The sequence below is a fragment of the Ptychodera flava genome, chromosome 7 (assembly GCF_041260155.1).
Source record: "Ptychodera flava strain L36383 chromosome 7, AS_Pfla_20210202, whole genome shotgun sequence".
In the NCBI taxonomy this organism is placed as follows: Eukaryota; Metazoa; Hemichordata; class Enteropneusta; family Ptychoderidae; genus Ptychodera; species Ptychodera flava.
The window spans coordinates 1474019-1500281 of NC_091934.1; the positions used below are offsets into that span (position 1 = coordinate 1474019).

Here is a 26263-nt window from a genome sequence, read left to right on the forward strand (position 1 = left end):
TGTTTTAGCAGATTATGTCTGATGACCTATGACCAAAGACGTTCATTCGGATGAGTGGAATCTCTGCTGGGCATGTGTGCATGTCCCCTTATTGGAGAACCATTTGATTTTGGGGGGGGGGGTATGGAGGAAATGGGTATGGGAGCAAATTTTTTTTCCTGTCACAGTGACAGCAATTTTTTTTTTTCTACTGTCAGAGCTGCATCAATTTTTTTTTTCAAATGGAGTAGCAATGCAAATTTTTTTTTCTTTGTCATCAAGTTTGTGATGCGTTGTATATAAGGGAGCCGTCATTATTTACGGCCTGAAACTCAGAAATTTCAAGTGACACCCCCCACCCCCCCCGTCAACCATGATGAATTTGAGTAACTCCCCTCTCTAACTCTGAAATTTTGACTGATCCCCAACTTAGAAAAGTTGAATACAATAAATGTATTTGTAAAATTTACAAAATACAGCAATTTAACAGTAAAGACCTTTGAAATCCTGATGTACTCTGCTAGACTATCATCAGTTATCTCATGATGGTTCAAAAAAGATGAACCCATCAAAATGAAATTGCAAGTCACAATAAAATAAAGATATAAAAGCATCTAACCATATAGTATATTGTTTAATTTGGATGGGTATTATGACAAGGTTTTCACTAGGATATCTGACCGGGCAGAATTTGAAAGTACAGGGGGAGAACACGTGAGAGGCTTAGGGGGAAAGTGTCACAGGGGCTTTCCCCTATCTTTCATGGAAAGTTTAAGATATTGATGTGTGCAATGGTGCAATCTGGTGCGATCTGAGAGGTGTTTTTCAATTTTTTTTTTACTAAGTGAAACTGTTATAACACCCCAAGGGGGAGAGCACGAGAGGGGGTTTCCCCCTCTCGTATTGGAAATTTGGGAAATTGATGTGTTTAATGGTGCAATCTGAGAGGAGTTTCAGGTTATTTTGCATTTGGTAAAACTGTTTGAAAATGACATTGAACACTGCAATATTTTTACATTTTATGCATGATCAGTGTTTGTGTCACAATATTCAACAACCAAACATGACAATACAATTTGTGAAAAAGAGTTCTGTTTGCCAGAGACTGAAGATAAATAAATATACAGGAACGAAAATTTGTGACCTTCTTGTGTCATTTCTCCAGCTGCCAGCTTCTAATGAAAAGCATGAATATGGTATGTTTAACTGTCAAAATGGTCATTGAAGTGAGGTAAATGAAAACATGTCTCTGTGATAATAAAGGATGAATTCACAACAGTTCAGTTTTGTCCTAGATCCTGTGAAAATTTTGAGAAATTGATGTGCGCCACGGTGCAGTGTAGTGCAATCCGATAGGTATTTTAAATTTGTCTTTTACCAGTAACACTGTTAGAAGAGCCAAGGGGGGGGGGGGGGGGAGAGCACGAGAGGGGGTGCCCCCCTCTCGCATTGAAAATTTTGAGAAATGGATGTGTGCAATGGTGCAATCTGAGATGTGTTTCAATTTATTTCGCCAAAATAAATTGAGTAACCCGTCCCCTTTCTTCCTCTCCACATTTTGAGTAACGCCCCCTGAAGTTTTCAATTTTTTTAGTGACCCTCTCCCTTGTATTTCATTACATTTGTTGTTCCTCAATTTTTCATTGTCAACTTGTACATCTTCCTAACTTATTTATATTAAGAGAATACTATATTGATTTTAACACTAGTTTATTGACTCATGTCTTGTGTTTTAAAATTTTCACAATTTACAGAAGTCAAAAAGTCCCCTTTAGATAGTGCCTATGCCATTGAGATATTGCAACAGAAATCCTGAAATATGATTTCTTGGGTCAGGAAAGGGAAGGAAAACATTGAGTGCACCGAGGTGTAAAGTTAGACCTATGTAGTGCATGCTTATATCATAAGTGCTGGGGAAAAAACATAAGAATTGCTTGTGGTAAAAACATTTGCGCCGCGCCGGCAAAGAATACATGAGAATAGGGTTTCCAAATTTTGCTAATTTCTGGTGCATTATGACAATTTTTTTCACTTCTGTCTGTTATGACAATTTTTTTTTCTCAGGCCATGACAGGATCAATTTTTTTTCTTCTATCTCACCTGGCGACAAATTTTTTTTTCTCAAAATCCTCCATACCCCCCCCAGAAATCAAATGGTTCTCCCCTTATTGATAATTAAGATCTCTGTCTAGTGCATAGTAGATTTGCAGTAGACTTTATTTTTTGCTCACGTGTTGACACACGTGAGCATATGTCGCAGCGATGTCTGTCTGTCTGTCTGTCTGTCTGTCTGTCTGTCTGTCTGTCTGTCTGTCTGTCTGTCTGTCTGTCTGTCTCTCTGTCTGTGTGCTCAATATCTCAAAAACGGCTGATCAGATCAGAATCAAATCTGGTACATAGATTCAGTTTGCAAATGGCAAGAAGTGATTAGTTTTTGGTGGATGTGGCTTGCTTACTTTTTGCTCATTTGCATAATTAATGATTTTAGAAAAAACGGCTATACATTGAGAACGACTGCACACAATTTGATGAGATTTGCTGCAAATGTTGATCACATTAAGATATATCAGCTGTGCAAGTTATTAAGGGGTGACATGAAAGATAATTACTAATTTGCATATTTAATGAAATCTACTAATTAGGCACATATATCTGAATTTACTCGATCAAAATTGACGAAACTTGGTATGCATATTGAGGATACTATGATTTAACATTACTGAAAGTCAATAAGCATTTTTACTTCATCCAAATCCTAATTTGCATATTTAATGACCTTTTGAAATTAAGGATATATATTTGAATTTACATGACCAAAATTGATGAAACTTGCTATGTACATTAAAGATACTATGATAAAACATTATTAAATGTCATTAAGCATTTTTAGTTCAGTAAATTCCTAATTTGCATATTTTATGAACTTTCCTAATTAGGGGTATTTATCTGAATAGACAAGACCACAGTCGACGAAACTGGCTATGTACACTAAAGATACTATGATAGAACATTATTGAAAGTCATTAAGCATTTGAACATTAGCCAATTCCTTATTTGCATATTTAATGAACTTTCACAATCAGGGATATTTATCTGTATTGACTAGACCAAAGTTGACGAGACTCGCTATGTACATAAAGATACTATGATACGATGTTACTGAAAGTCATTAAGCATTTTTACTTCATCAAGCTCCTAATTTGCATATTTAATGAATTTTTGAAATTAGGGATATATATTTGAATTTACATGACCAAAATTGATAAAACTTGCTATGTACATTAAAGATACTGTTATGTAGGCTAACATTATTGAAAGGCATTAAGCATTTTTGCTTCAGCCAATTCCTAATTTGTGTATTTAATGAACTTTCCTAATTAGGGATATATACTTGGATTTATTTGATCAAAGTTGGCATAACATGCTATGTACATTGATGATTTTACCAGGTTATACCAATATTGATAGTCATTTTGCACTTAAGTTTTCGTGTCAGCTAATTTATAGTTTGCATATCTAATGAGCTTTCAAAGTTTGGAATGTATAGTTTGAAGGACTTGACCAAAGACATGCAATTAAAGTGGTGATACAATGACAGCAGTCAAAGAAATTAATTATTTCTATTTCAGCTAATTGCGTATTTGAATACTTAATGACCTATAAAGTTAATCTGTGGGGAATATTGTTCATCATGTTGAACATAATACTTTCAATGAAGTTGCAAACATGTGGCAAAGGTTCAAATTTACACATAACTTCAATATATAATGAAACACGTGAGCATTTACAGTTCATATCTGGTCATTGAGCAGCAGAACTACTGTTTCATCTACTTTTGTGCACACTAATGAGGCTATAGTTCAGAGAGTAGATGAAATAAAGACCATATATAGATAAAATGTGGTTCAAAAATACATATTAAAATGTGGATTTCGGGTAAATGAAATATAGACAATGTGGTGATGGAATGTTAATTACATATAAAAATAAGATGTGGTGTGGACAAAAGAACAAGTAGAGTAATTATGCACGGTGATAATGTTGAAAACAAGAATGCAAGTATGCTAACATATTATTGAGTTTTGTTGCATTAAAAGTAAACAAATTCATTAAAGCCTTAATGATTAATCATAATACGCTTTGCTCGAATCTAACCACCAGATTGGCTTGAGTGAGAAAGCACATGTAATGTTTGGTAGCCTGTGCCGATTTTGAACTCCAGCTTGAGAGCTCAAAGTGCTATTAGCATATTTGAATGAAATAATCACCTCTCTTTGCTAAGCGATTATTCCTGCCAAATATTATAATTTTCACCCCAGAGGTCTTATATCTGCAAGCAAAACCCTCACTTGCCGTTTATAACCTCTACATATATGTCATAACATTAGCACCTGTAAAACCAAGAGAGCTGAATAAACAGTCTGGTGCTGTTGTGTGGGAAAAGGTGTTTTAGGAGGTTACTATATAGTATTAACAATCTGCGACACAATGTGTCCTTTTGTACTGCATCAAAGACGATAACTCTGAAAGCAAGTAAAATTATATTGAAGTTTTTTAAGGTTGCTACTCTGCATTGGATTTCTTATTACTGAGAATAGCACAGTCATGAAATAAATTACAGTGGTCTAAGTGGATTTTCTTGTGACACTCACAAAAATCCTTTATGAAGAGAGAAATTTAGTTGTGCTAAAGTGGGCATAGATCTCTAAAGTACATTAAGCTGATTCTGTTTGCAAACTTGGTATTTAAAGGAATTCGTCATAACTCTTATGTCAGTCAGCTTTTTGAGCTCCGCTGTCAGCGACGCGGAGCTTATCAAATAGGTTGATTTTCCGTCGTCGTCCGTCGTCGTCGTCGTCGTCCGTCGTCGTCCGTCAACAATTGCCTTCTCCTCTGAAACTGCAAGTCCAATCGCTTTGAAATTTTATATGCACTTCACTTGGGGTGACCTCACTTCAGTTTGTTCAAATCGTGGTGAAATTTGCACATTTGTATTTTTGGGGCATTTTTTGGTGTTTTTGGTAAAAAAATCTTCTTCTCTGAAACCGCTTGTCCGATTGCTTTGAAATTTGATATACAGTTTACTTAGGGTGACTTCAGTCAGATTTGTTCAAATCGTGGTGAAATTTGCATATTTGTATTTTTAAGGCAATTTTTGTCATTTTTGGTAAAAAATCTTTAAAAATCTTCTTCTTCAAAACTACCATTCAGATAGCTTTGATATTTGGTACATATGTCCCTAGGGATGATCTATTTCAGATTTGTTAAAATTGTGCAGAAATATGCAAATTTGCATTTTTAGGCAATTTTTGCCATTTTTGATCAAAAATTGTATTTCTCAAAAAGTACTGGTCTGATAGTTTTGAAATTCGGTATACAGGTTTCTATAGATGAACTAAGTAATATATATTGAATTTCTGATGAAATCTGAAATTGTGTATTTTCGGGGCAATTTTTGCCATTTTTGGTCAAAAAATGTGTATTTCCAAAACAGCTCATCTGATAGCTTTGCAATTTTGTATACACGTTCCTACAGATCACCTTAATGATATTTATTGAAATTATGATGAAATCTGCAATTTTGTAATTTTGGGCAATTTTTGCCATTTTTGCTCAAAAAATGTATTTTTCAAAAAGTACTGGTCTGATAGTTTTAAAATTCGGTATACAGCTTTCTATAGATGAACTAAGTAATATGTATTGAATTTCTGATGAAATCTGTAATTTTGTATTTTTGGGGCAATTTTTGCCATTTTTGGTCAAAAAATGTGTATTTCCAAAACTACTCATCTGATAGCTTTGCAATTTTGTATACATGTTCCTACAGATCACCTTAATGATATTTATTGAAATTATGATGAAATCTGCAATTTTGTAATTTTGGGCAATTTTTGCCATTTTTGGTCAAAAAATGTGTTTCTTAAAAAGTACTGGTCTGAAAGCTTTGAAATTTGGTATACAGGTTTCTACAGATGAGCTAAGTAATATATATTGAATTTCTGATGAAATCTGTAATTTTGTATTTTTTGGGCAATTTTAGCCATTTTGGTCAAAACATATGTTTCTCAAAAAGTACTGGTCTAACAGCTTTGAATTTGGTATACAGGTTTCTATAGAAGAACCAAATTTGATCTTTTGAAGTTATGATGAAATCTGCAATTTTTTTTTTTTTTTTTGGGGGGGGGGGGGGGGCAATTGTTGCCATTTTTGGTCAGAAAATTTTATTCTCAAAAAACTACTCATCAGATAGCTTTGGTTGACATGTTCTTAGGGATGATCGATGTGATATATTCAAAGTATGATGAAATCTTCATTGTGTATTTTTGCAGCTATTTTAGCCACTTTTTTCTGGTCACTGCATTGAGCTATCAAAGATTTCCACCTTCTCCATCAACATGTGTCAAAAATAATTATTCTCTACATAAACACAGCGGAGCTATATCGGCCGCTAGGTCGCTTTTTGAGGAGTATGTTGTATATTCACAACAAAACTAGAATTACTTTTCAGATCATCAATCTTTGTTCAAAATTTAGTACATAAAAATTTACCAAATATTGTACGTTTTCAGATAACAGTTCCCCCATGCTCATTTAGAATCGATATAGTTTGATGAATGTTACACATTGCTTGTGGGAGATAATCTAAAAATGTTCACATCAAGTATAGTAGTTTGTAAACTTGCCCCGGTTGATAGACTTGATAGAAAATCTGCAACAATGGAAATTCACGGTATATATAACAAACACTAGTACGTATTTCTGTATTTCTTAATTATGTTATGCGTTATATTGCAGGCACGAATGATCCATGTGCAACTAAAGAATGCCAGTATGGTGCTCTGTGTGAAGTTTCAGGAACTGGAAACACGGCTGTGTGTGTTTGTCCTGAGAAATGTAGTGAAGCTGACAATTTTCTTGTTTGTGGAAGTGATGGAAACAACTATGATAATGAGTGTGAACTTCGAAAGATGGCATGCCAGTCTAAGACCGATATCCATATTCAAAATCAAGGGCCATGTGGTAAGAAGGATTTAAAATTTACGTGAAGAAATGACAAACCACTGTTACTGAGTTAAGTAATTGTTCTATTTTAAGAAACTTTTGTCGTTTTTTTTCAGCCGAAAACATCAATTGAAGCTATATCAAGTGTCTGGATTGTATAGTTTATGTACCTTTTCTTTCTTTACTCCAAAAGTCTTGCAGACATGCTTATTGTCAACTGACGATAATGTCACCCCAACTTTCAGTACCTATGTATGTCATAGCATCGCTTGGTAATTTATTTCTTATGAAAACACCTTTCAGTGATCATTGTCCTCACTGCAACATGATCTTTCATTATAATCGTTCTATTGATATACATGCAGCCTTGTATTCCTATGTAGTTTTTTCCTGCAGTCAGTCTGTTTAATTAAATGTGCAGTCAAGTTTTCCCCTCGCATAAATTCCTTTCTAAGGTAAAATTTTGGCATATGGGATATCTAAGAGCATGTGTATTCATGAAGCAAGCAGACTGGTACAACTACTACTGTATATGCATATTGCATTCACAGATTCTTTAGTGATGATTACTCTGCTAGGCCACTTGATCATTGTCTTGTATGCTCAAAGAGTGCTAGTTTGAGTTTGACCCAATTTTTGTGCGTTACTTAACTTTTGTAAAGGGCAGAAGTTATTTTTTAAAACATAAAATCTGCCGTTTCACGCCGTCTAGCCTATGTTTTACTTCTACCATCGTTTTCCGTTTAATTGTAACATCCTTCAAATTATGAAAACCTGAGTTGACATTTTAATATTTAAATTGTTTGCTCTGAAAGTCTGGTACAGTCCCTACTATGAAGTAGAATGGCACCACTGTGGAATAATATTAATAAGTGATACTATTATACTTCCAGTACATCATTGCATTGTATACAAACTTTTGCTGATTACTTACAAAACCCTAAATGGACAAGCTCCACAATATCTCAGGAATTTAATAACACCTTGTGCCTCATCACGTGTTCTTCGTTCATCTGATAAATGCCTTCTGCACACACCTAGATGGAATCTGACTACCTGTGGTCGCCGCTCCTTCTCTGTAGCAGCTCCTGTCCTTTGGAACTCTTTACCCCTTGACATAAAAACCTCTCCTAATGTCATCATTTTCAAAAGACGCTTAAAAACTTACATCTTCCAGAGAGCATTTTCTTTGTAAGTCTAAGTGCCACTGAGCATTGTTTAACGTTGGATATTTGGCGCTATACAAATTTTCTAGATAGATAGATAGATACTATTTCCATCACTCCTTAGCAACCAACCATCTACTAATATATCGATACTACGAATACGAATACATCAAATTGTGTGCCAGGTCATCTTGAGTAACTGAATCATATTATATTGTTATAATGAAGGAATCATGTAGCCATAGTCATACAGTCATTTATTGCTGCCTGTGATTTTAGATCCCTGTGATGGAGTTGAGTGCAAGAAGGGTTCTGTATGCAAAATTGATGATGACAGATCAGCACATTGCCGTTGCCGTGACAAATGCCGTAGTGATAACCAGCCTGTGTGTGCCAGTGATGGTCAAACCTATGACAGTGAATGTCTTATGCAGAGAGAGGCTTGTGTAAAAGGAATAGACTTGCAAGTTGTCAGCAGGTCGCCTTGTACCCGTGCAAATAGTAAGTTTATATTGTTTTTGACTTGATTGAAAACTGAACTGAATACAAAATATGTCATTTGGGTTTTTCCTTTCCTACTGACATGGTCCAGGGAACTTCTAGATTTGGTTGTGTCTTTATGTCCCTGCATACCTCCGTGCAGCCGTCCATGCGTCTGTTCATGCAAATTTCCCAGAGATGCCTGGAGCAATTTCTTTCAAACTGTGTCCAAGGATTACACCCTATGTCATATATACATGTCAGTTTGTAATTTGTGATTTGATCAAATATGACCATCATTTAAATCAATAGTTTACAAAAATAAATGATGTGTAAACTTTCAGTACATGTTGTACTTTTAAGACGGAAACTAGTTCTGACTGTTTGAATTAATTTCAGATCCATGTGATGTCGTAGATTGTCCGTTCGGAAGCTGTCATATAGATCCTGATTCAGGAGCATCTTGTGTATGTCATGATGTGTGTCCTCGCATCTATAAACCTGTCTGTGGTAGTGATGGCGTCTCTTATAACAGTGAATGTGAAATGGAAAAGGCCGGCTGTGATCAGAATCAAATTATCGCAAAGGAAAAAGATGGACCCTGTGGTGAGTTCAGATTCTTCTCATTTTACTTGTTGAGTAACTATTCCCAGATCACTACAAATAATGAAACTGATCTAAATTTCTTCAGACTGCTATTATTGGTTTGTTTAGTTTTTACAAAATTAAGTGCAGGATCAGTAATTACAGCAGATCACAAATAGAAAATGCTTTTGGTTTCTTTCACTGCAGGCTCCCACTGCAATTTGGTGAAATCACACATTAAAAATGTGTTTGCTGGTTAGAAGTTGAAGTAATCTGTGTATATATATATATTGTAATATCACATTAGGGCTGAGCCCATAAGCTGGTATGGAGTAAGATTTGAAATGTAATGATACGAATAGCAGGTCACTGAGCCTGGCTATCCTGTGTACTTTGGGCTAGGATAGTGACCCTTGACACAAGTCATGATGGCTACTCTCTATTTCATTAGAAATGAAAATACACTGGCGTCTTAATTTATTTTCAAATTCCGAAGTTATTTTAGTAACTTTATAACTTTGTTGGTTTCACATCTTGATCACAGTAAAAACTTGAAGCTTGGCCATAATGTACGAGGATGCACCCACAAACATTATGGGATGGCAGTTGTGGTGACTATGCCCTCAAGAACTTTATTAGCTCCGCTGTCAGCAACGCGGAGCTTATCAAATAGGTTGATTTTCCGTCGTCGTCCGTCAACAATTGCCTTCTCCTCTGAAACCGCAAGTCCAATTGCTTTGAAATTTTATATGCAGTTCACTTGGGGTGACCTCACTTAAGTTTGTTCAAATCGTGGTGAATTTTGCATATTTGTATTTTCGGGGCATTTTTTTGTGTTTTCGGTAAAATAATCTTTAAAAATCTTCTTCAAAAAACTACCAGTCAGATAGTTTTGATATTTGGTTCATATGTCCCTAGGGATGATCTATTTCAGATTTGTTCAAATTGTGCAGAGATTTGCAATTTTAAAGGCAATTTTTGCCATTTTTGGTCAAAAAGTTTTTTTCTCAAAAAGTACTGGTCTGATAGTTTTGTAATTTGGTATACAGGTTTCTATAGATCAACTAAGTAATATACATATTAAGTAATATATTGAATTTCTGATGAAATCTGTAATATTGTATTTTTGGGGCAATTTTTGCCATTTTTGGTCAAAAAATGTGTATTTCCAAAATTACTGATCTGATAGCTTTGAAATTTGGTATACAGATGGACTAAATGATATTTATTGAAATTATGATGAAATCTGCAATTTTGTATTTTTGGGGCAATTTTTTCCATTTTTGGTCAAAAAATGTGTATTTCCAAAGCTTCTCATCTGATAGATTTGCAATTTTGCATACAGGTTCCTAGAGATCACCTTAATTAATGATATTTATTGAAATTATGATGAAATCTGCAATTTCGTAATTTTGGTGCAATTTTTGCCATTTTTGGTCAAAAAATGTGTTTCTCAAAAAGTACTGGTCTGATAGCTTTGAAATTTGGTATACAGGTTTCTACAGATGAGCTAAGTAATATATATTGAATTTCTGATGAAACCTGTAATTTTGTATTTTGGGGCAATTTTTGCCATTTTTTGTCAAAAATGTGTATTTCCAAAACTACTTATCTGATAGCTTTGAAATTTGGTATACAGGTTTCTATAGATGAACTAAATGATATTTATGAAAATAATGATGAAATCTCCAATTTTGAATTTTTTGGGGCAACTTTTCTGTTCCTCAAAAAATACTGGTCTAACAGCTTTGAAATTTGGTATACAGGTTTCTATTGATGAACTAAATTTGATCTTTTGAAATTTGCACGTCCTTTTGCGACCTGCTGTGCAAGTTATTATTGTCAAGTCAACAATTTTTAAAAACCTAAGACAGATAGCAGTCTACTTTCAACTATTGATTATCAGATGCTGGTTACTAGACATAGAGTACTGTTGAGGTACGTGTTGATGGCTTCATAAAGTCAAAAGCAAGATTTTGAACTGTATTTATTGAATTTCATTGTAATACAGAGACCTCTGATGACAAGTTACAGTGCGATGACTTACAGTGTGACTTTGGTGCTACATGTGTTCTCAACCGCAACGGAGAAGCCAGGTGTGATTGTGATTTAGGATGTATTGATGAAGATGCCCCAGTGTGTGGTTCTGATGGTATCACCTACAGTAATACTTGCCAGCTCCAGCTTGCATCTTGTCAACAACAGAAGGAAATCATGGTAACTGCTGAAGAGCCTTGTAGTGAGTACTTTTGTTCAGGCTAGATTGTGAAGACTTACAAGTGTGCCTTTTATGCTCAATTGTTTGGATATATTGGTAAAAAATCAGTGGAAGAAAACAAGTGTGCTCGACCAGTGTTTCCGTCTTCAAGGAAGATTACTTTATTTAAACCAATGTTTCAGCAGTACACAGACTACCTTCTGAAGGTAGTCTGTAGACTTCCTACTGAAGGTAGTCTGTGTACTGCCGAAACATTGGTTTAAATAAAGTAATCTTCCTTGAAGACGGAAACACTGGTCGAGCACACTTGTTTTCTTCTACCGAATTTATGCTATGATTGTGCACTCCCATTTTCTGTCGAAGGCTTCATAGTTGTAGTTGGACTGACTCTCTTGTTAATACCATGTATTGGTAATTTACTTCATGTGGATATGACAATAAGAAATCAGTGTTCTTTTCAGTCACATGTTTTTGGTTTGTTTTGTTCAAATAATCACTTCAAGTAATGCTTGAGAGATACAGAATATTTATGATAATGGTAAATTTGATATAAATGTGAACAGGTAGGAATGTGAAGAATGTATGTGATCTTTAAAATTTAAAATGAATGAAATGAAGTGATATTGTTTATTTGTCTGTATCACATGCATTGACTCAGTTATCACTGTCATATATTATGTGACACCATTGGTATACAACTAGGATGAATCCATATTCCACATGTGGTGGATATGGGAACCAGACTACTTTCACCACAAGCAGACAAAATCAGCTGTTTAGAATTATTTCAAATTCCCAAAAAGGAAAAGTAGGTGGTTATGTGGTTATGTAGCATAAGGAAATATGGGGTGTTGATTCAAAACATGGTCAATACTTGAATTTTTATGAATTTGTTTGTTTTGGATTTTGATCTGTGATTAATCTTTCAATGTCTTCAACACTTATATTTACGTGATGCTGCTCCATTGCTGGTATGCTGGCATTTTGTTTTGTCTACCTAATCATCAAAAGAGCTTCTGCAAATGTCCATAATATGATAGGCATAGACAATGACCCTAGAGAGAGTATTGTGATCGCTGCAGCAGCAGGGATGTTTTCTTTAGCAACATTGACAGATTGCAAGTTCATCATCATGATCTATGCTGCCAGGGTATTTGTAGCAGTCAACCGTTTGAGCCAAAGAAGTGATGAGTGTTCGTCATTTCTGACAGTAGCGATGATTTTCTCAGGACATAAAATGCCAGCATACCAGCATGAGATATACCAGGACATGAGATGTACCAGAAGAATTCGCAAAATAGTAAACATACGATCGATAAATTCTTGAAATTTAATTTTGATAATTTGTAAATTTCAGGCAAAGTTTGCAAAGCAGAGTTCTTTGAATGATGTTTGAATGTTTACAAAATACAACCCGTTCATGCTGACAACATAAAACTAAAGCGTAATACTGTCGTGGTGCCCACTCTTGCACATCCAGTCATCTGTTATTTTGATGAATGAAATTCTCTCATACCTTGCATTTAAAATCCGTGGTCATTCATAATTCTGATTGATTGGTTCAGAAAAACTGAAACGAGAGATGATATTAAATAAGAGCAGTGTGGACTTGCTCCAAGTTAATCTCGACAAGGCCATGAACAGCTGAGCTCATGACCTAGCCATAACTACATACAACACAAGCACATGAATTCTTTTCAGATAATTCCTATTGTTCATTCCCGGCGTTAGTGTGAAATATCATACTTGAAAGGTTATTCACAGAAAACTGGGTCTACGCATGTTATTATTATAACACATAATCCCCCTGTATTTTGAGCGAGTGTTGCTGCATCAAATATGAGTATTGCTGCATCATTGACTAATGATTCCCTGTGTAGTAGCTGTATCCCCCTTTGCTGCAGGTGGAACAGATATGGGTGCTACATGGGGAATCACTTGTCATTGACACAGCCACACTCATTCAGCATACAGGGGTATTATAATTAAGCATCTGTCAAGAGAATCAGAATTGCCAGGTGTTATTCATTACCAGTAAGGAAGATGAAATCAGGCATTCTGGTACAATGCAGTACATAATTCCATCGTATGAGGTCATACATGAATTTACCCTCATTTTGCACTGTAAGGGTTTAAATCTGACCTTTCTTGTGTGCTAAATTTTATCTGCTTCTAAAATTGCTAAATTTTTCATTTCCTCTGCTTTGAAAATAGTTGTTCATTTAACCTTGAGTGCTCTTATGGTGAAAGTAGTAAATCAGTGTAAAGAATTTATTCCTTGAAATCACCATTGCAGATAAAGTAGGAATAAGATTCAGTAAATGTTGATAATGTGCGACTATTGCTATACAGGTAGCTGTGAGGAGATGACTTGCAAATATGGTGCAATTTGTGATCCAGTTGGACTTGATGGTGCCAAGTGTATTTGTCCAGAACTCTGTGTTCAGGTTGATTCACCTGTATGTGGATCTGATGGTACAACTTACGACAATGAATGTGAATTGCAAGTAAAATCTTGCCAAAAACAGATGATGATCACAGTGGTAGCACAAGGACCATGTGGTAAGATGTTTCAATTCTGCCTCAATAGATTGCACATTCTCCCGTCAGACTTTTCCAACAATAGCGTATGTCTATGCAGTAGGTTTACTGAAAACAAGGTGTAAGCTTTGTCAGTTTTCTGAAGAGTTCTAAATATACCAGCACTTTAACTGATACATATCCAAGATTGGAAGCCAACTCACGACTTCCATTAGCCAGACCTTTTGATTCACTGTGAAAAATTAAACGACGAATAGTCATACTTTCTGAACAGTAAAGGTTGGCCTTGCACTCTAAATGTTATCAGTTCCAGTGATCAATTTCTCGCCAAGAAGCTACGGGGTAGTTGGTATTCAGTATCCATCATGTGTGTGTTTTTCTGTGTCTGTGTCTGTTTTATGTATGCGTGCATGTATGTACACTCTGTTTTCTCGGAAACAATAGCTTGAAATTTGTACTTGTGTAATTGTGTACTTGTACTTTGGGTTCAGGATGGAATCACCAACATCTCAATGTGATAGCGCTGAAAATATGCAAACAAGCTAAATAAATGCAGAAATAATAAAAAATACCTAACATTGTCCTTTGAAATTTTGTGAAAAATAGTCCTACTTGTTGTAGACGATGTAAGTTTGTTTGAGCACATTATTAATATGCTAATAAGCAAAATGATTGTAAATATTGATCAAAAACTGTCGTCCCCAAAAATATTTTATAAGAGGGCTTAGAAATGGTGTGAAGCACCACAATACGACTGCACCAGCAGGAGGTGAGCTACAAAAACCTGCAGTAATAGACAATATCCGACAATCTTAAAGTCGTCCTAGCTATAATCACTGATCTTAATGAAGACTAAATCTTTTGAAAACCAAAAATAGCGATAGCCTGATACATGCCTGGGCCTTGCAGCTTTGGGAGAGAATATACCAGCAATATACTGCCATTCTTGAAAAACATCAGTATACTCTGCTGTCCTGGGTTACCCTCCCTCTTCCTTTGCATGTTTACTCAGCTAAGTAGATTAGCTAATGTTATCGTCTGTGTCATGCAATTATAGCTGCTGTCAACGACTTTCACATCTCGGATGACATCACAAACTCGCAAGATTTGCAAGATGGATGAGAATTAAATTTGAAGCCTGCATGATTAGCTCACATGCTTGCATACTGCCTGTAAATCACTACACGTTTTATTAGTTCCGCTGTCAGCGACCAGAGCTTATCAAATAGGTTGATTTTCCATTGTCGTCTGTCGTCGTCGTTGTCCGTCGTCTTCCTCTGAAACCACAAGTCCAATTACTTTGAAATTTTATATGCAGTTCACTTAGGGTGACCTCACTTATGTTTGTTCAAATCGTGGTGAAATTTGCATATTTGTATTTTTGGGGCTTTTTTGGTGTTTTTGGTAAAAAAATCTTCTTATCTGAAACCGCTTGTCCGATTGCTTTGAAATTTGATATGCAGTTTACTTAGGGTGACTTCAGTCAGATTTGTTCAAATCGTGATGAAATTTGCATATTTGTATTTTTAGGGCAATTTTTGTCATTTTTGGTAAAAAAATCTTTAAAAATCATTTTCTGCAAAATTACCCGTCAGATAGCTTTGATATTTGGTACATATGTCCCTAGGGATGATCTGTTTCAGATTTGTTCAAATTGTGCAGAAATATGCAAATTTGCATTTTTAAGGCAATTTTTGCCATTTTCGGTCAAAAATGTATTTCTCAAAAAGTACTGGTCTGATAGTTTTGAAATTTGGTATGCAAGTTTCTACAGATGAGCCAAATAATATATATTGAATTTCTGATGAAATCTGAATTTTGTATTTTTGGGGCAATTTTTGCCATTTTTGGTCAAAAAATGTGTATTTCCAAAACTACTCATCTGATAGCTTTGAAATTTGGTATACAGGTTTCTACAGATGAACTAAATGATATTTGTTGAAATTATGAAGAAATCTGCAATTTTTATTTTTGGGGGCAATTGTTGCCATTTTTTGGTCAGAAAATTTTATTCTCAAAAAACTACTCTTCAGATAGCTTTGGTTGACATGTTCTTAGGGATGATCCGATGTGATATATTCAAAGTATGATGAAATCTTCAATTGTTTATATTTGCAGCTATTTTAGCCACTTTTTTCTGGCCACTGCATTGAGCTATCAAAGATTTCCACCTTCTTCATCAACATGTGTCAAAAATAGTTATTCTCTAGATAAACACAGCGGAGCTATATCGGCCGCTAGCTGGCTTGTTTTGTAGCTCATATTTGGTTTGATATATAAATACCAAAAAGAGCTTATATATGATGAGTCTAAGTGTCTGTATATTTGTGGGTATGTGCGGATGTATGTCCGTCACACACAAAGGCTCCCATACCGCCAAAGCTAGTGTCTTAGTATTTGGTGTACAGGTAGATGTAGGGGTTGAGATGTGAATTTGTTCAAATGAACACATCAGTGTCAAAAATGTGCAAATGAGGTAAGAAAAAGCGAAATTCTGAAACAGGCTTGAAACAATCTTACTCCACTGACTTGAGTCATTTCCTGTCATTGTTTATGAACTGTTACATATTAACAGACCTGCTCAAACCATAGACAGTAGAGGGGAGGAAGACCGTCAGTAGAGGGGAGGAAGCCCGTCTATGGTCAAACTAAGGGGGGCTAGCTGCCTTTCTGCTATGCATATCATGTTGCTAAAGTTGACCTTCAGTACCTAAAGTTTCGGACCTTAATTACTTTTGTCATTCTTGTTTTTCTGGTTTAAATATTTCTTGTTGTTTTTCTGGTTGTACTGTGCAGAAATCATTGTCATAACATCAACGTAGAATTTTCCTGCACTGAACAGATAAACAACATTTATTGTTGATCTTGGGTACCCATACTGGTATGTACCAATTCTGATCAAATTTGAGCGACACCGTATAATTGCGGTATTTTTGTAAATTTTATTGTTTTACTGGAAAAAATTGTTTTCATTTGTGGCAAGGGAGTGCTCAGAATTTACAAGAGGGCACCAAGCCCCTGTGACTATATTCAGGGAGAACACTGAAAAATCTTAACTCAGAAACTACTTATATACTAGAACTGTGACATTGCAGATCTAAAAATGGAATGTATTGATTTTGGTGCAACAATGTGATACATTATTACAATAATACTAATATTTATTTCTTATAGAGCGCATTACATTTTAAAAATCTCAATGCGCTTTACACAACACTAAAAAAGAGCTGAGGTAAATTATAAATAAAAATTACGAGAAAACACCAATAAAATGCAAAGAGGTAAAATTTTAAAAAGTCGTCTAGGAATAAAATGATCTAAAAAGATAAGTTTTTAACTGACTTCTAAAATTGTTAAAAGAATTAGCAAGCCTTATCTCAAATGGTAAAGCATTCCACAAATGGGGAGCACATACAGAAAAGGCTCTATTGCCATAAAAAGCCGTGTTGCAAACAGGCTGATGCAAAATGATCGCACCACTAGACTGGGACCTAAGTGTACGACCAGTATGACGTACTGTTAGCATTTCTTCTAGATAGTCGGGGGCTTGGCCTGTTAGAATTTTGTAAGTGAAACAAAGAATTTTAAAATCAATTCGTTTCTGGACTGGAAGCCAATGTAAATTTGTAGTACTGGTGTTATGTGGTCCCTTTTCTTCTTTCTGCTAACAAGCCGGGCGGCTGAATTTTGAATAGCCTGGAGTTTACGTATTTCAAAATTCGGAAGACCAAAAAGAAGACTGTGCAGTAATCCAAACGTGATGTAATAAAGGCATGAACAAGTTTCTCCGTGGTACGTTGGTCGAGAAGATCACGAATCTTTCCTAACCTCCAAATCGCATGTGATGCTGATCTACAAATATTTGTAACATGGTCTGACATGGTGCAGGCAGAGTCCATTGTAACACCTAGATTGCGAACTGATTCAGATGGATATACACTGACATCACCAATCCGAAAATTACAACGAGGGACAGTTCCCTCAATCCCAAATTTGAGGAAAAATGTACAACCTCTGTCTTACCGTCATTGAGTGCAAGCATATTGACCCTCATCCATCCCCGAATCTCGTCTAAACACGACTCGATCGTGGCAATGGGAACCTGGTTACCGTCGCATGTAATATAGGATTGGGTGTCGTCAGCATACATCATGTAATCTAAATCATATTTGCTAATAATGTCCTCCAGGGGTGCCACATAGAGACTAAAGAGAATTGGTCCAAGGACAGAACCCTGAGGAACACCACAAAACAACGACTGTTCTTCCGACAGGATTGACTTGACGCAAACAGACTGTGTACGCCCCGTAATGTAAGAATTGAACCAGTCAAAAACAACACCTGTGATGCCAAACCGATGACGCAGCCTGTGTAACAGAATGGCATGGTCAATCGTATCGAAAGCAGAAGAAAGGTCGAGTAAATCAAAATTACATCTTTACGTTTATCTAAAGAGCGAAGTATGTCATTCTGCACTCTAATGAGGGCAGTTTCTGTGCTGTAACCCGCCCTATAGGCAGACTGACACTTGGCGAACAAATTGTTATTATGTAGGTATGCGTTCAATTGAGTGGAAACGACGCGCTCAATTAGTTTTGACAGAAAGGTTAAATTTGACACAGGGCGATAATTACTGAGAATATTTGGGTCCAGATTTGCCTTTTGAGTAATGGACGAACAATAGCATGTTTACAGGAACCTGGAAATTCACCAGAGAGTAAAGACTTGTTTACAATTTGACAAACAGCTGGTGCCACCTGGTCACAACACTGCTTTAAGAATGTGGCAGGAATTGGATCCATCATAGAAGTCTTTGTTGGCATGGTGTTAATGAGCTTTGACACCGACTCGATTGTAACTGGAGAGAAAAGTGAGAATGAATGATTTACACTTTGGCAATCAAATGAACTAACACCGGGTAAATGTGAACGTAGTTTTTCAATTTTGGAACGAAAAAAGTTAGCAAAAGCATCTGGTAAATTGGAAAGTTCAGAGTCCGGAAAAATTCCTGTTGTGGCGTTCTTACTCCCGATGATGCTGTCAATGATATTAAAAAGGGACCGTTGATCAGCACTCTCAATTCGATTACGGTGGTATGCAGCATGCGCTTCTTTCAACAACTTTACATAATCACAACGAGTCGCTTTGAAAATTTCCCAATGTATAACAAGTCCTGTTGTTTTCCAGTGTCTTTCCAATCGACGAAGTTGTTTTCTTTCTTCCATTAGTTGAACTGTATACCACGGGGCTCGATGCTTATCATAGCGAATTTTAGTATCCTGGGGAGCAAGTTTGTTGATGACAGATCTAAGGAGAGTGTCGTAATTGGACGCAAGGAAACTGGCACTAGTATCATTCGATGGTAAATCTAAAAATAAAACTGAAAGTTCCTCTTGAAGTGTCGTAATATTCACAGTGTTGAGTGGCCTTGAATTACGCTTGACTATTGATGCCGGAGGTTTGTTCACCATTATGTCAAAGTGTAGAGATGAATGATCGGAAGGTAGATGCCAGTCGTTAGATACACAGGAAATATATGTATCGGAATCTCTAGTGATAACAAGATCCAGGGTATGGCCTCTGCTATGTGTTGGAAAACAGACATTCTGTTTCAATCCGAAAGAATTGAGGAGACCGATAAATTTCCTAACATCATGATCAACAACATTATTACAATAATACTTGTCCAGTGAGTGTTCTCCTGCTAATTTTAGTGTAATGGTGTTGGGCCTGACAATGACGACAACACCCAGTCCCTAGCACTTCAATAGCTTCAGTACGGTTCCATACTTCAAGCGATTTAGAATTTACATGTACACAAATGTATATAGTACAGCCTTCATTCTCACATTTTCAAACTGACTCCATTTTCTTGGCTTCTATATTCATTTGTAGTGTTCAAAACATAAACGGTTATCCTGCCACAGATCATATTTGTCATGTTATTGAAAACAAGCGTTGGAGAAAATGCCAACAAAATGAATGGTACTTGCTGAAACATATGCATAATTTCTGATTAGACCGTTTAGCCTGAGGGACTTCTAGGGCTCATGGCCTTTTTTGCTCACGTGTTTACACACGTGAGCATATGTCGCAGCGATGTCTGTCTGTCTATCTGTCTGTCTGACTGTCTGTCTGTTGGTCCGATATCTCAAAAACGGCATATCAGATCAGAATCGAATCTGGTACATAGATTCAGTTAGCAAATGGCAAGAACTGATTAGTTTTTGGTGGGTGTGGCTTGCATACTTTTTTCTCATTTGCATAATTAATGATTTTAGAAAAAAAACCGGATATATATTAAAAACGACTACACAAAATTTGATGAGATTTGCTACAAATGTTGATCACACCAAGATATATCAGCAGTGGTAACCATAAAGGGGTTACATGAAAGATAGTTGCTAATTTGCATATTTAATGAACTTTCCTAATTAGGGATATATGTCTGATTTGACTCGATCAAAATCGACCAAACTTGGTACGTATATTAAAGATACTTTGATTTAACATTATTGAAAGTCATTAAGCGTTTTAACTGCAGCCAATTCCTAATTTGCATATTTAATGAACTTTGCTAATTAGGGATATATATTTGAATTGACTGGACCAAAGTTGATGAAACTTGCTACATGTACTGAAGCTACTATGATACAACATTTTTGACAGTCATTAAACATTTTTACTTCAGCCAATTCCCAATTTGCGTATTTAATAAACTTTCCCAATTAGGGATATATATCTGATTTAACTTGATTCTAGTTGTTGAAACTTGCTATATACATCAAAGATACTGTGATATACAACATTATTGAAAATCAAAAGACATTTTTACTTCAGCCAATTCCTAATTTGCATATTAAATGAATTTTCATAATTAGGAATATTTATCTGAACTGACTTGATCAAAAGTGATGAAACTTGCTATGTACATTAAAGACACTATAATACAATATTATTGAAAGACATTAAGCATTTTCTCTCCAGCCAATTCCTAATTTGAATATTTAATGAACTTTCCTAATTAGAGATATATATCTGAATCAACTTGACCAAAGTTGACAAAACTTGCTACACATATTGCAGATACCATGATACAACATTATTGACAATAATTAAGCATTTTTACTAAAGCCAATTCCTAATTTACATATTTAAGCCTTTGAACCCGGCTCGGACATAAATGTCCGATGACATCATAGAGTTCCAGAGGGTCTGGGTGCAAAGGGTTAATGAACTTTGCTTATTAGGGATATATATTGGGATTTACTTGATCAAAGTTGGCAAAACATGCTATGTACATTGATGATTACACCAGGCTAAAACAATATCAAAAGTCATTTCACATTTTGATGTCAGCTAATTTATAATTTGTCTGTCTAATGAGCTTTCACAGCTTGGCATATATGGCTTGAAGGACTTGGCCAACGGTAATTACACTTGCTCTATAAAGTGGTGATACAATGACAGCAGTAAAAGAACTTTAATATTTTTATTTCAGCTAATTACATATTTGTATACTTCATGACCAAATCGGCGGTGATTATCGTTCATTATGTTGATCATAATACTTTCAATGAAGTTGCAAACATGTGGCAAAGGTTAAAATTTACACATAACTGCAATATATAATGAAACACGTGAGCTTTTTCAGTTCATATCTATTTAAAGCTTAAAATTATTAAAATAACTGAAAGTCGGATAGACACCCCCTACTGCTTGAACAAAATTGTCAGCAGTGTGTGGAAAGTTGGCATAGTCATTCTTTCTGATTAAGAGGCAGAGGGGGGGAGGGGGATTCCCTGATCGAGAGTGCAGCAGACAGGCAGAGAGATTTCTCAACATTCCTGGGTAGCCATTCTTTCCTTGCTTTAGTGCGCAGTGGGCTAATGTGCAGCACTGAATAAGATCTTACCCAATTGGGTAGCTGAATCTTACCAATATAATGAAAACAATACAAATAGACTCCCTAAGTGGCTGTGAATAGTGGAAATGGACCAATCAGAGAAAGAGCTTATTCAAGCTGCACATCAGCAGTGCGCAGTCTCAGACATATACTGTAATCAGTAACTTAGGGAGTAATTTGCCATGCTTTCAGATGGCTGCATGCGGTGACCTCGATTTTTCATGATGACAAGTGCATCTAGTGCTTTGTAAACAATGGCCCTACGCAGTCAGAAAACACTATTTGATTCCGAGGTATTTTCAAAAGCTTAGCAGATAGCAGCAGCGGATGGTCGCTAGGGTGGTGAACAGAATGAAACCAGTGTGACAAAAACGAGAAGGACATGATGGCGACCTCAGAGGCAACACTGCTGCGCCTGGCATGTCTGAGCACAGCACAACTTCCAAGTCAGCGGAAAAGAAAATTGCACCGTGACTGCAGCTCGAGTTGCAGGGTAAAACAAGTTATGAAAAAATCGAGGAAACTGCATAGGAATGGTTTGTTGAATTTCAATGGTTAGTGTTTTTCTGTACCACATACGAAGTGTCAGGCGGCCAGACAGGACAATATTTACATCCGGTAGGCGATCAGACATTCCAAAGAGGGACAATTTCAAGAAACCTGAGAAAACATCAGGACATGACTTGCCATGAATGCACCGCAAGCAGCCGCTGATATGAGTCAGTTCAATTTGATAAAAACATCTTTGAGAAATATCGTAAGATAGAAAACGTTGATACACTGTTGAGAATAGCATAGAGCAGTTTTATTTTGAAAATAAATGTTTGGACTACCAATAGAGACAGGAGACTGTTTACACCTAGTGTACAAAATGTAATTACCAGTACACTTTCTCAAAGTGAACAATCGGTACAGAAATTAGACTCTGTGATTAGAGAACTGAAAGCACTTGATGACTGAGGCAGAGAATATTTTGAAGCTACCCTGTAAATGATTTAATTGTGATACAGAAGTCACATAAGTGTGAAGCACTCAGGAAATCAAGTTTGTTGTTAATGTTACAAGTAGTAAAGAAAGCAGTGCTATTTGTTCCGTAAAAAATGGTTTTTAACTTGTTTTGCCATTTTTTGCTACAATACTGAGGCAGCTGATAGGACCCGCCTGAGTGTATTTTTTGTGAAAGTGACTGTCACTAAATATTCAACTGTCAGTTGTCCAAAATCAAAAATGTTGAATACATGTAAATTTGGATGGCTGGTTATGGCTAATCAATTTTGGTCTCAATTAGCCTCAATTAGCCTCAATTTGGTCTCAATTAGCCAGAATATAATTAACTTACTCGTGAGGTGCGAACGGATGCTATTCGGCTCTGTCTTTTCGTCTGAAAAATTGGCCTTTTTTCTTTCTCAACTTGACTGACTGTCGACGTGTCAAATATATGAAGCTCTGGGTAACGTATTTCCACTATTTGTATGGGTAAAAACGACACCGAAGTCCGAAAATTTACGAAAAATACGTCCTTGTGAGCTGGTTTTTGGAGAGGCATTACGTTGCCCACAACTCTTTCCACCAGGTGTGTACAACAACTGTTGCGTAATTACGCATAGCTGATCGCCATGCTAACTTGCTCTGACTGCAAACTTGTCTCGAAATCGGTAAAGTTATGCCAAGGTGATCTAGACCTCTGCTCTCCTTGTAAGAGACTGCGATTTCCTGTACATGACGCGAACCAAGACCTGCCTACCCGTTCAGTCGATGTGTCTACCTGTCCTGAAAATAATGTATCTACGAATGGTGTAATTATCAACGAGCTGCTGTGCTTTATTACCAACAAAGTCGACGTGTTGCCCAGTGAGGTCATCGTTAAACTCTGTGTTGAGCACTTTGATGACCAGGATATCGAAAAGTCAAAGCGCTTCATATTTGATTTGATATGTTCTGATACGAACGGTCGTTATATACAGAGGAAGGGTCAAAACAAGAAGTCCAACAATATCCATGATATCCTTGTTTTGATACATCAAACTGACCCTGATATGATACCATGCTTCGTAGCTAGGGATCTGGCAAAGTTACCACCAGTTGACATGTCTCATATTGATGTCTCATCGATGTTACAGGAATTGCGATCTCTCCGAAGAGAGGTATCGACTATGAAAGATGCTATTTCTCTTACTAATGATCAACAATCGAAAATCCAACTAGATAAATTGCGATCAGAAGTAAATGAATTGAAAATGATTTATTCGCGGTCATGCTCAAAATCAGGTGATAGTTTAGCAGGTGGAATCGATACCGATGGTTTTGTCCCTGGTGTTCATCGGAATGAAGATACTGCAGCTGGAAGCGCATGTGTCTCAAATGTATATGCATCTCAATCAGTTATCGATCCATCCATTGACAGCCGTGACTCCGGACCGGCCACGGAAGATTCGGTATCTGCTCTTTCATATGCAAACAGATCCGCCATTAGATCCGCCAGAAGAGCGACATATGCCAGTGCCGTGGTCAAAGACAAAGATGTTATATCAGCAGTAGGAATAAGTCAAGGAATCAAGTTTCGACAACCACTTACATCAGTTTCAAATAACGACGAAGCATTCACTACTGTAACCTATCGAAAACGGAAGCCAAAACGATCGCAATTGTGTATTGGCACTTGCTCCAGTGGTGATGATAGTGGTGGATCTCTGAAAGCTGTGAACTCAAAGCCTCCAGCAAAGTTGTTTGTAAGTAGACTGTCTCCGAATACAACGGCGTCAAATGTTGAACAATACATCAAAGAGAAAATAAATGTTGTAGTGAAGTGTGAAACATTGAAGCCAAAGTATGATACATATGCTTCATTTTTGATGACCGTGGATAGTACTCAATATGAAAACCTGATAAAACCGTCGATTTGGCCTGTTGGGGTTTTGGTGAGACGTTTCTATCCAGCAAAAACAAATTAATGACTCTCCGTATAGCTACATACAACTGTCGCAGCATTAAATCTGCCATTGAGGAGATAAAACTACTATGTGACTGCCATGATATCATTCTATTGCAAGAGCACTGGCTAACTAAGTCAGAACTACCGATGTTGTCCCGTTTACACTCCGACTTTTGTGCATCCGGTACGTCTGCTGTGAATGAAGATCTTGGTCTCAGGATAGGCAGACCTTACGGGGGCGTCGCCGTCCTGTGGAGGAAATCTTTGTTCAATTCTGCTCATGTGAAAATGAAGTATTTCAATGATGATCGCATAACTGGTCTTGAACTGCAATGTGGTGATAAACTTTTTAACATTCTTTCAGTGTATTTACCAACGGACTCTGATCATAATTATCATGAGTATGTGCAATATTTAACAAAAATCCAAGCTATTATAAAGGACCACAACTTAAGCAGTTTTATTATCGCTGGCGATTGGAATGCTGATCCGCAGAAATCTTTCGGCAGGGAGCTGGTCTCATTCTGTAGAGAGTACGGCTATATTCTCTCGGACATTGAATTTCTAAGTGGTCATGATACCTTTACATACGTCAGTGATGCTCATAGAACAACTTCATGGCTCGATCATTGTCTCTCGTCGAAGTCTGCTCATGACGCAATCCAGTCTGTTAAAGTTCTAAATGACTTTGTAGCCTCTGATCATCTGCCAATGTCGATCGCTCTTTCCATTGTGACTTGCCATCATTAGACATTTCCAGTACGAAGAGTGTAAACGAAAGTCATAATGTAAATTGGTCCAAAGTGAAGGATCATTCCATCAGATTATATAACGTTATGTCTGCCAGACTCCTAGAAGGTATCAATGTACCCCTTGAAGTTCTTCGGGTGTGACAACAAGTTTTGTGAATTGGAAGATCACAAGTGCCAAATTGAGAAATTTTACAATGATGTTATACATTCTCTGAAATGTGCATCTCAGGAATGCTTTGTGAATAAGAATTGTAGTACTGACCACGTGATTCCAGGGTGGAACGCTTATGTAAAGGAATTCCATAATGACGCAAGAAATGCTTTCAAATTATGGGTTACTTTGGGTAAACCACGCAATGGCCCTATCTACATGACAATGAGCACAGCGCGTGCCCGATTTAAGCAAGCACTACGTACATGTCGACGCCGTGAACAAGAAGCGAGGGCTGACGGTCTGGCTGACTCACTACAATCTCATGATCATAACACTTTTGGAAGAAGGTTCGTTCGAATGTTAAATCATGGCTTTCTTCCTGAAAGTCCAATGAGAACTATCTTGTTCCCCTAGTCAAAGACAAAACTCGTGATATGTCCAGCAAAGATAACTATAGACCAATTGCCATTGCAACAGTGACTTCTAAGATCTTGGAGTTAATTATTTTAAAGCGTTGTAAGGACAGTCTGAATACTACAGATTTTCAG

At 36.5% G+C, this 26263-nt stretch overlaps 1 protein-coding gene across 1 annotated transcript in view; it reads left to right on the forward strand.

The window, feature by feature from the left end:
- Nucleotides 1-26263, forward strand: part of LOC139137842 (agrin-like) — a 246189-nt gene that overhangs the window by 85780 nt on the left and 134146 nt on the right. Inside the window, exons 4-8 of the mRNA XM_070706137.1 lie at nucleotides 6775-6999; nucleotides 8427-8648; nucleotides 9027-9233; nucleotides 11224-11451; nucleotides 13783-13992. Of these exons, the coding sequence (XP_070562238.1) occupies nucleotides 6775-6999; nucleotides 8427-8648; nucleotides 9027-9233; nucleotides 11224-11451; nucleotides 13783-13992 (1092 nt within the window). The remainder of the gene's footprint in view (nucleotides 1-6774; nucleotides 7000-8426; nucleotides 8649-9026; nucleotides 9234-11223; nucleotides 11452-13782; nucleotides 13993-26263) is intronic.